The 12,018-nt window shown below is 37.7% G+C and overlaps 1 protein-coding gene across 2 annotated transcripts in view; it reads left to right on the plus strand.

Annotated features, from left to right (window-relative positions):
- The first annotated feature begins 1,841 nt into the window (after positions 1-1,841).
- The window catches only part of LOC126184826 (26S proteasome non-ATPase regulatory subunit 2), a 126,714-nt gene continuing 116,537 nt past the window's right edge, over positions 1,842-12,018 (plus strand). For both annotated transcript variants that reach the window (XM_049927409.1, XM_049927410.1), the window contains exons 1-3: positions 1,842-2,036; positions 6,580-6,636; positions 10,605-10,894. In XM_049927409.1, coding sequence (XP_049783366.1) covers positions 1,959-2,036; positions 6,580-6,636; positions 10,605-10,894 — 425 coding nt within the window. In that variant the 5' untranslated portion in view covers positions 1,842-1,958. The remainder of the gene's footprint in view (positions 2,037-6,579; positions 6,637-10,604; positions 10,895-12,018) is intronic.

The following is a 12,018-nucleotide window of genomic DNA, read 5'->3' on the forward strand; positions in this document are numbered from 1 at the left end:
CTGGATAAGTCTATTATAGCACTTACACTAAATAAAACGAAATAGTCATTTCCACTACAGACGCAATTGTAACACATGCCAGATAAACAAGACTATTTTTACACAGATCATTATTTTAATATGCATGATGTACATAAATAACACGACGGAATCCATCAAGTATTGAACTCAAACTCTTATTACTACAAATAAACAGAATTATTTAAGAAAACGGGGAAACAGTGGTACCTGCCTGCTATACGCTCGAGTTTCTCTCAAACAGGCTAGAAAGGACGAAATATGGCTTCCTATAAGAAGCGAAATCTGGATATAAATTCGAAGTCGGTGTCGTCTCATTTCCTTCTCCTTCTTTGAAAAGAAGTTGATAAATTAGTCTCAATCAGAGAAATTTCTGAGATTGTTGCTCTTAATTTTTTCAAACCACCTTGTGCCAAGTGAATATTTGACATTTACAATTTCGAGGTCAATGACAATTCAAATACTACCTTCCTAAAAGGCCAGCTAAATATGGCATTATGACATTTGCTTTGGTAGATGCTATAACTGTCTATACTTTTAACTTAGAAACTTATGTTGCCACTTGGCCAGAGGGTCCTTTCAAGGGAAGTATCCTCTTACAAATGTACTAATAAAATTGGTGGAACCTCTCAGCGGCTCTCACTGTGACATTTATGGTAACTACTGGTTCAGCAGAGTACCACTGACTAAGTAAGAAGCGACTAGAAGGCAAGGGACTGACATTCACTGGAACACTCAGAAAAAACAAGAAGTAGGTTTCTACCTAATAAGCAAAGAACTCAATATTCTTCGTTGTTTGGCTTCCAAGAGAATTGTAGTCTAGTTTTAGTCTACCCTTAAGTTCATCAAGATTTCTCTTGATATCTACATTATATCATAATGATACCATTGATAAAGATACAAAAGATTCACTGAAACAAGAAATCGTAAATTTTTTACAATACGACAAAGTTGAGACTTGATATAGTTGTTCAGCTACCTGTAATTAAAAAAAATGACGAGTCGTGAAACACTCAGAGATGGTCTATGGTTGTTTTCTACAATTTGCTTAATGTCTCTGCTGTGAGTGCACTGTGCACATACTGAGGAAATTCGAGAACACCTAAGTAAGTGTGAAGAACGGAATTTCTGTAGAGGTTGGTCCGCGAAGTGATCAAAGCTCAAATTCAGCACATATCTGCTATCTCTCAAATTCCCATTAAATTGTGGCTGCATGCACGTGTTCCACTGGGCATAAATTCAACAGTTACACCGCAAGAGGTTTCATAAGGACATTGCTAGAAGTGTGGGTGGCAGAAAGACAGGTCACCTAGAAAATGTTGTCATAAATGTAAAGGCGGATCTGTTTGTCTCATTTGCATAACATACGTGTTAACTGTCTCCATCAGTAATTAATAAAACCCCAAGGGGAACAGGAGTCCCTCACGCGCCTGACCTCGTGACAATTCAGGGCGTGCCTATTGCAGAGTTAGAATACTTGATTACAAATTACGTAAAAGTTTCCATCTTCCAAAGGAAATTTTGTTTCTGTTCAACAGCAAACTACCGTTTGTTTTGAGAGTAACGACATGGTCCAAGTAGGCCGTATTCTATTCATTATCTTGCGATACACGCATCACAATGTAAAATGAAGCACGAAAACACGTGCTTGAAAATGACCCACGGTTGAAATTGGCCAATCACACAGATAATAAAAACAATACAGCCTATATGGACCATGATTTCATTCTCAAAACATGTTGAGCCTGTGGACACACACGAATGCGTTTGTTTGCCGTATGACATTAGATGAATATCTTTATGGCAATCTTAATATCTTTGAAGCCAACGTTGGTATGGTATGCTACTGTACTCTTTGCGGGTGATGACTGGCGTTTGAGTGTAATGTGTAGTGATTTTGTTTATCTTTTGTTGTGAGTTAGTAAATAAACTATAGCATAATGCCTGACGACGTAACAATGACGGAAGGCACGAAGGAGGAGCAAGAAAAGAAACCCGAAGAAGAAACAGCCGAACTGGTGAGCGACAGTTTTATATTTTTTGTTTGTGTATAGCATGTGCTGTACCATTTATCGAGAGTATTTAAGTGATATATTACATCAGTAATGAGCATGTGGCACTTTTCCGATTATTGAACGTAATACTAATGCATTTCATCCCTATTCTTTCGTGTGTAAAATACTGTCGGATCCCAATATTTGTGATAAGACATATCACTACTCCTTGTATTCTGCGCCAGCTAGAACAGAGAATTAGAGAAATTCCAATACTTATAACAGTGTTCAGCTGCAGATGACACGATTCTGGCAATGGTTTCACTAAAATTCAATTTCCAAACTCATTATTGCCCTTTCAGCCTAAGCAGAATTATTCCACGTTAAAAAGTTGATTAATCAGGTGATGGAACACTAATATAATTGATAAGTTATAAATGCCAGCATATCAATAATGTGTGTATTTCATTGGATGCATATTCGGGAGCAGTGGGATGAAAATACCTGCCTGGCAAGCCAGAATCGTGTTTTCGTGGGTTACTGAATTACATCATATGAATCTCAAGGTAGTTTGTACACTGCTGCAATGACGAATAACTCCAGTTCTTTACAATAAATAATCCTCCGCCAGTAATAAGCCTTCTGGAGTTCATATCGACTCCTCATCACAATCTGTGAAAAGGACTGTGCTTAATTGTATGACTCGTGTTTGTGCCTTACATAAAAAATTTGTCCATTTAAACCATTTTGTTAAAGCAATGCTTTTACTAGGCTTGGTCCTGTTGTATGTCATTGTCTTCCTGATATCTTACCTACCAGTCAGTTAACTATGGACCAACAGTCTGACATGAACTGTATGTATTTTGCGAATACACAAGTGTTTATTAGAGTCGAAGAAAATTTAAGTGACAGATAAAATTTGTAAGAAACTTAAAATGGAAGCCTGAACCTTTGGATTTGTAGTGTTCCACTTAACTACAAAGCCAGACTTTTATGATATGATCTTGTTGGTACCTTTCTGTAGCTGTGTTTGTGGTAAATGGTCATTCAGAAACATTGCACCATTCGCGTGTTTGCTAATTACATGTCTTAGAATGGTACATACAGTTGAACTTACAATGGGTAACAGTCATTTCTTAGTGACATGTATGGATCACCTGTTGCTTCTTATACCTCTGGCAATGGTTCTTTAATGTGAGAAACTGCTTATTAACCTGTGGATTCCCCAATAATTAGCAAGGTGGGCCTGTTTAAAGCCCAAAGGAAGCAAGGGCATGATACACGTAGTTGGACTGTTCCGAATAAAGCAAAGCATGATTGAAAACACACTTGCATTTGAGGACAGCTTTACCATGCATTAATGACATACCAAATTAAAGGTATAATACACTAAACTTACGTTACAACAGTATCCTAATTCTTGAGACACTGTTTATACTCCATTGCCCTCACTGCGTCACTCACTCAGCTGCTCTGTTAATCCATACATAAAGCTCCACATGAAGATGTGCCTTCAGAGATGGAAAATGTAAAATTATGGTAAAAGTGTGGCATTTCGATTGTGTTTTGCTGTTGGTAATGGTTCACGCAGTGAATTATGGGAAGTCGACATGACAAATCACGAGTGAGATGAAGGATAGCCACTGAGCTTCTCATTCACAATTGCATATGGTTTGTAAATAAATTTGGCTGGTATTTTGTTCTGTAAGGTTTGAGTGTAACCACATCATCAGAATTTTTTGCAAAATCGGAAAGAACACACATGTAGGTTATTGTAATGATTAATGTATATCTCAGGCTACGCTACTTGTCAGTCTACTGTGGTAACTATATTTTTGTGTTGAGATCCATTGGCTTCGCCATATCACAAGCAAATTATCACATTGCAACCTAACCTAGACCTTGGGCTAAACTACAAATCAGTCTGTCACTACAATCATGTTTTTTTGACGTTCACATTCACTGACTTCGCCAACTGCCAACCAGACTGTCACAGTCCAACATAACCTATGCCTCGAGCTGTGAAACAGGTCGGTCTGTCACCACAACCAGGTTTTTTGCTTTCATATTCATTAACTTCACCAGCTCAGAAACAAATTATCACATTCCAATGTAACTGAGGCTGCAGGCTTCACTACAGGTCTCTCTCTTGGCACATCTTGGTCTTTACAGTCATGAAAGGACTACTAAAATCAGCAAGAAAGCTTAAATTTCATAGTAACCAGAGTGGTAGAAGTGCACTTAAGGTGTGCAGATGTAATCAATTTGTATCTTCTGCCAAAAGGAATCATTAGATTTGGCGATTCTCACTTGCTACCATCAAATTTGCATCTGATTAGCTCTGACAGGTGACAACAAATAGCCAATATCCACACACAATGCAAGAACTGCCAATATCATAAGTGCACTTTAGCCCATATTATTCATTGATTGGTAGAAGAAATCGCTGCAGGCTACTTCTGCAATATATACTAACTAATAAACAGTTTCAACTAGTCCTGTTGTATTTGGGTTGATACAAAAGTGGCTTTGACAAAAGACACTATTCTTCTTTTGCACTAATCAGCTGCTGATATTATTTAATGTTTCAAATAAAATTGTTATGTAACTTTACATAGAACACAAACAACTGTCTCTTTACTGTCTGGACGTGCATTTGGGAGGACGACTGTTCAAACCTGTGTGCGTCCATCCAGATTTAGGTTTTCCACGATATCCCAAAACCACACCTGGCAAATGCTGGGATGGTTCCTTTAAAAGGGCACAGCTGATTTCCTTCTCCATTCATGACACAGTCCGAGCTTGTGCTCCATCTCCAATGACCTCAGTGTCAACGGAATGTTAAACCCAATCTTCCTTCCTTTCTGTACTGCCTTTGCAATGCTTGCTTCCTGCATCCTTGGTGTGCTTTGTGTTTGAAGGTAACTGTATCAATGGGTAATATATCTTGTCATACTACTAGTCATGATGATCTAATATGCCAAACAAAACAACTAGAATGAGAACAACTGGCTGTCTCTGGCCCATACATCATCTTAACCCAAAGTCCATGTGATTTGCCTGAAATTTCTTTGTAGAAGTTGTCTTGTTCTACATTCTGCATTTCGTAATTTGTTATACACTTATCTAGTTTATTGTTATACGATGTTCAATGTTTAGCATTACCCGTGACCAACAGGAAGTACTTAATAACATTGTATACATCTTTCCATACTGATGTCCCAAAGAATCTTAATTGTTAGAGACAGTTATTATCATTTTGAAATATTAGTTTGAAGGCAGTTTTTTTTTTTTTTCAGTACGGTATTATCACAATGTTCTTCATATAGATAAAGGTGTATGTAGAAAGCTGACAGTGAGATACAAAGACCACTGCACACAGTAACCAAGCCACACCTACTTTATCAGTCCCTTTATACGTTCAGTTCTGGCATTTTGACTGATGTGACTTGTTTGGTAACTCACATTACCTGAACTGAGACACCCTATTCCTTGTATGCCATTATGTCCCTGTTTATCATACCATGTACACCATTCGTTTTACCCATTACAAAATTGGACCACATGTGAGTTGAGTTGTTGGCCTAAGCAAATCCAGGTCGATTTTCTTTTTCTGTTGTAGAGGATAACACTGTGTGAGGTGGAACAGTGGTAAGATACTGGAGTTACATTCATGAAGACGGTGTCTCAAATCTCTATCTGGCCACATATATTTAAGTTTTCTGTGGTTTCCGAGAATTACTGAATGCAAATACTTGGATTGTTATTTTGGAAAAAGGCATTCTTCCTCTATATAAGCTTGTGCTTTGTCACCAATGACCTAGTCATCAATAGGGTGCTAATATTTAATCTTCCTCATTTGTTTCTTTTCAGAGGAATATTTTTCACTCACTTGGTGCAGTAGGATTACAAATTTGCACAGTTTGTAACCAAACATCTTACTTTCATTGTAAGTTCTCTGCTTACTTCATAAACTTGTCAGTTTTGCAGTTTTATTTGCATTTATTTTTTCATTATTATCTTCTTCCATCTAGTTTGCTGTTTGTTATTTACTCTGTCATAATTTGCTTCCAGGCAGACGTTGTCATCTCTACATATTCTAACCTCTTGTATTTTCCTTTCTCGTGCCTTTAACGTCTTTAAGTACCATATGCAAAAAACTTACAGTATTTCCTCAATTTCTGTGACTGATATAATTTTGTGTTAAGCTATTATCTATTTGTGTGCAGTAAATGCTGACACGAGTATGTGTAAACACACTTTTCACTGTGTTTGTTCCTGTACTTTAGCATTATAGTGAAGTATAGGCCTACCATGAGATCACTTGCAGTGTCCATTAAGCCTTTTTGCAATTATATCATTTGTGGTAATGACAGATCTATGCTTTAGTTAATACTGTTACATTTCAATCACATTTTTATTAGAGAAACTTATTTTTCATTTAATAGACCAACTTAGAAGATTTTGTTTTTAGAATAGTGCTACAGAGTTACTTATTTGCATAATATATATTGGTGTTTTTGCAGAGCATTCTGCATACTTAGCATTTTCTCTTATTTGTTTGTAGTCTGAAGAAGACAAACAATTGCAGGAAGAACTTAACTTGCTGGTAGAAAAACTGTTGGTAAGTAAATTTTATATTTCTATGTCAAAGTAATTATGCTTTATCATATATTAATAAGTAAAATACTCTTTCATGTGCCTTTCAATCTCCACAAAAACCACTTTTTTCCTCTCTTATGAATGAGTGGAGAGTTCAGTGGTAAATGTGCATTTAAAGTGTCATTGCCTTTCTGTTGTGTACTGCTATTGGTAATGATTTGCATGGTAAATCACGGAAAGGTATCACTATGAATCACAAGTCAAATGTAGGTAGTCAATGAGATTCTTGTTCATAATTTCCTATGGTTTGTAAATAAATGTAGCTCATATTTTGTTCTATTAGGTTAAAAAGTAACCACATCATTGGAATTTTCAGCAAAATTATAAATAAGGCATACAAGTAGGTAATTTCAGTGACTAATTTATATCTCGATCATAGCAATCATTTTTTCATATTGAAATTCATTGGCTTTGCCAACTCACACGAAAATTATTAAGTTTGAACATAACCTAGGCCATGGGTTACACTACAGGTTGCACTGCCCACACATCTAGTTTTCTTCCATTCACATTAATTGCCTTTGCTAATTCTCAACCAGACAGTCACATTCCATCATAACACATGCCCTATGCTACGCTACAGGCTAGTCTGTCAGCTCATTTAGTTTTCTTCTATTCATTTTGTTGACATTGTCAACTCACAAACTCATTGTCACATTCCAACCTAACCTAGGCCTCAGGCTTGACTACAGATTAATATGTCAGCATATGTAGTTTTTTCCAGTCTCCAAAGAAATACGAAAATTAGTAAGCATTCATTCACAAAGTTCCTATCTGGCTCGCTGGAAGGAAATCCTGATGATGATGATGATGATGATGATAAGAAGTAGCAACCTAAAAATTCAAAATAACCGGATGACTAACAAGTATTTTTGTGCTCTCTGTATTGAAAACAATACAATCAAGTCGTATCTTGTGCTGAAAGGAATTAGATTGAGTGATTCTCGTTTGCTACCATGTACTATCACACATTTTGCTAAGACCAACGTCAACAAATTGCCATGTATGTGACACAAGAGCCTCATCACCATAAGTGCACTTTAACAAGGTTCAGTTGTAAAACAGTGTGGCAATTTCCAATTATAAGATATACAGTCAGGGAGGGCATGGTTAACACATTGCTTGGTCACCTTGATGTGCTGTGACCACGTGTGATCCATCACATAATTGCAACAGAAGAACCATATCAATTGACTTGTGGGACCTTTTTTTAACATTTGTCAGAGTGAAACATCCATTGATTATAATGTGGGAAAGAAATATGCACTAGATTTTGCACTACAAAGACAACCAAAACTGCTGTGTGATGTTCAAGTTGAATCGTTTATCAGGCCAGGGTTGGTGTTGATGCACTTCAAACTGTATAGCTGAAAATAATAGTATGGTTGGGCACTATCATTTTTGGTAGGTAACAATCAGTATTGCAAAGTGTAATTGACTGTTGTTTGTAAGTCTAAAGTAAAGAAAGTACTAGCTGATTCCCCTGAAAGTGTAGTCAATGACTTTAGCAAACTTGTCTGCAAGTTTAATGGCAGGAAATATGCAGTTTAGTGCATAAGCTACTTTCTTTGTCTTACATACATAAACCTTACTTGTTATTGGAAACTAGTACAAGATGTCGCATCTAAGTGTATTACAATGATTAGACAATGGCACATGATCTAGGCCCAATGTTTGTCATGCTAACTCATTTTTGTGGTGACCGGAGATTTTGATGTTGCCAGCGGGTTGTGACAGTTAAGTTTCTGGAGCTTGTTTTGGACTCTTATTGCAGAAACAAAACAATATTTACTTTTGATGTCTTTTTTCTCTCTCTCTCTCTCTCTCTCTTTTTTTTTCTTACCATACAGTTCTGTGAGACAAGTCTCCTCATTGGTGATATCAAATACCCACTGTTTGGTACCTTGTGAGTAATGTCATTTACATTGAATGTGCCTACATTCTTATTTTCCTTGCTAAAACAAACTCATATAATGCAATCTCCTTTTCCTTACCAATTTCTGACACATTAATTTTGGAATATCCTTACTGTTGTAGTGCATATTAACTTCCTGTACTGTAATATACAGAAGTGGTGAGATCCACAGTTGTGTTGTCCTCCAAACAAAGGGTAAAGGTGACAAGGAGGTGATTTGATGAGTAACAAGTCTCCACAAAAGTTTTTACAAATAATTAAAGTGATGTAACATAGGGAAGTTCTGGTAGAATATAAATAACTTAGAAATAAACGAGACTGTGCTAGCTTTTCGACAAACCTGTCTTGAACTGGAGTGTGTACACACACATACACACACACACACAGTACTAAGACTGTAGGTAGTGTGGGTGCTGTGTTGGGTGGTGTAGGTAGCGGGGGAGAGAAGAGGGCTTGGTGGTGGGTGACTGGTGGTTTGGTGGGAGGCAGCCTGTTGGCTGGCTAGGAATATGGGAGTAATGGGTGGTAAGTGTATGGGCTGGGCATATAATGCACAAGTGTGGGAGCCAGTAGGGAGTGGCACATGGTAGATGAAAATGATGATGTCGCGACATGGATTGGGAAAAGGTTATTAGACAAAGGAAGGGGAAACTATTGGGTGGAGGATGTGGGCACAGTGAGTTAAGAGAGATTGAGGCCAGGAGGATTAAGGGGCCAAAGGAGATAACTCCCATCTGCATAGTTCAGAAAAGCTAGCTGTTGAGGAAAGGATCCAGACAGCCTGTGATGTGAAGCAGCCATTGAAACCTGCTACGTCATGCCACTGGTTTGTCAATTTTATTTTTGGTCACGGTCATAGCCAAAATCCTTCCCACTCTTCCTGAAATGACATTCCATTGCCCATCTGACCTACACAACATCCCAGTCCATGCCATGCCAGAGCCACTTTCACTCCCTGTGGACGATCCAGGTGCAAGACCGCAATCCACCTTCCTGGCACTTCCTCCTCCAGTCCAGTGACACACTTATCCTACCCCATCAGAGGCAAAGGCATCTGAGAAAGCAATCATGTCATATACCAAATCTACTGTAATCACCGTGCTGTTTTTAATGTCAGTATGACAACCAACCAGCTGTTCAACAGAATGAATGGCCACTGCCAAACTATGGCCAAAAGCAGAATTAACCACCCAGTGGCGCAACATGCAGCTGAGCACAACACACTCAGTTTTAATGGCTACTTTACAAACTGTACCATTTAGATCTTTCCCTCCACCACCAGATTTCTTTAACTACCCAGATGGAAATTATCCTTGCAAAACATCCTTCCCTCCCATAACCTTCCTGGCCTCAATCTCCATTAACCCACTGTACCCGCACCCTCCACCCAAAAGTTTCCCCTTCCTCTATCGTATAATTCCCTTCCAGTTCACATCTTTCTGTCATCTATCCTACTAGCTTGAGCACCCATGCGTCACATGCCTGGCCCGAACACCTGCCACCCCTCTCTCCCGCATTGCTTGCCAGCAAACTGGCTGTGGTTGTAGAGACAGACATAACAATAGTATAGCCTGAGGCTTCTGTTGTGTTCTTTAATTATCCTAGTAACTGTTCTTATCATTTTTCTTGTCATGTTGTATATGATCTCTTTCTTGCTGCAGGTTTGCTATAGCTAGTTTTTCCATTGAGCTGCTTTGCAAACTCTTTCTTTTACAGACTTTTAGTCCTTGTTTGGCACTGCAGAAGGAACCTTAAAATCGCAAACACTGTCCGCTGTTTCCTTTTATGTATATGACTGCCTATTATTGTTACCCTGGTTTACCGAATACCAGTGGGACATTCAAATTAATTTATGTAATGCTCGTTATTGTTTTGCACAAATTAAACACAATGTTTAAATTATCTCTAGTTGCAACTGGTATTTACTCAGTTTGTACAGTGGTAACTTACTTTGCAGTATTCTGAGTATTCATCAGCTGCCGTTTTTTGTTAATTTTACTGTGCATCTGTTGCAGGACAATGATGAAACTCAGTACTTGCCCGCTCTAGAGAGCTTGAGGAGCCAGATTCAAGCATCAACCACATCAATGACCAGTGTTCCAAAACCTCTGAAATTTATGAGGCAACATTTTGAAGCAATGAAGACTGTATATGATAAAATTAAAGACCAGAAGACAAAAGAATTTTGTGCTGATGTGATATCAGTGCTAGCAATGACAGTCACTGGAGATAAGACTGAATGTCTTAAGTATAGGCTACTTGGATCTGTTTGTGAAATTGGTGATTGGGGTCACGAATATGTAAGGTAATTGCATTTTTATAGTATTAAGGAGCTTGAAGTGGTTCCCAATTGCTAAAGTGTAAAAATTATGAGGAACAAAGTTTCAATCTTTGTATAATGGAATAGAGTCGTGCAGAAAAAAATTTAGGGAGCTTGTGCAGTGTTTGCTTTACTGAATCTGCATTCCAGAGGAGTTGGAGTCAAATTCCTGTGATGTATTCCAGACTTAGGTTTTCCAGAGTTTTCTAAATGATTGTAAATGCTGGGAAGAATCCTTTATCTTCCTTCCTGCAGTGAAGATTGATCTGTCAGTCTTGTGTAGCTATTGGAATCTGTGTAGTCATACCATTTACAAATGTTTGATACGTATACTACTGTTTGGAACACATACAAAAGCAAAAAATATTGGAGTTAACCCAGTGAAACGTATTAGAAGAGTTATTTATGGTAGAGGTATTATTTGCAAAGCTTTTAAAGGACAGGAAGGATGTTGTGGTATGGAAATTTATAATAGGTGAAGTCCGAATTTATTGATGATAACCACTATAAGTGTACTGTGTAGCAAGCTTTAAGTTTGTTGCCTAAGTTCCCAAAGTAAAAGAAATTTCTTAGGCATGGTGGAGGCTATATGATATGTTATGTGATATGTTGCAGTAAAGGTTGCATGATGCTTATCGGCGCAATGCTCATGTTCCCACTGGGAAGTTACAATAAGTGATATGATACACAATGCAACTCATGATACAACAGACAAGACAGCACAAATCACATTTCTGTTTCACTTGCAATCATGAGCTCTTCTGAAGAGAACATTACTGTGATTTATAATTATTTAAAACACTAACAAATAAAAGAAAGTACTGAGTGCACTCATACAGTGCTATAAATTATAAATACTATACATAGTTTGGTTGTGAGGTCACTCAACATGAACAGAAATTCCACAGAATGAGTCCAGGCACTTTTTGGAGCGACCAGTATTAGCTTCTCCGACAGTGCAGCACACAAATTTTTGACTTGACATTTCTCCTGCTGAGAACCTACTCATTACAATACGATAAGTTTGTGAAAGTGTGTGAATGGAGTTAAAAAAGCTGCCATTAAAAGTTTGTTTTCTGTAAGACCACATAGAATGATACTTGGTTCAG

The sequence above is a fragment of the Schistocerca cancellata genome, chromosome 4 (assembly GCF_023864275.1).
Source record: "Schistocerca cancellata isolate TAMUIC-IGC-003103 chromosome 4, iqSchCanc2.1, whole genome shotgun sequence".
Classification (NCBI taxonomy): domain Eukaryota; kingdom Metazoa; phylum Arthropoda; class Insecta; order Orthoptera; family Acrididae; genus Schistocerca; species Schistocerca cancellata.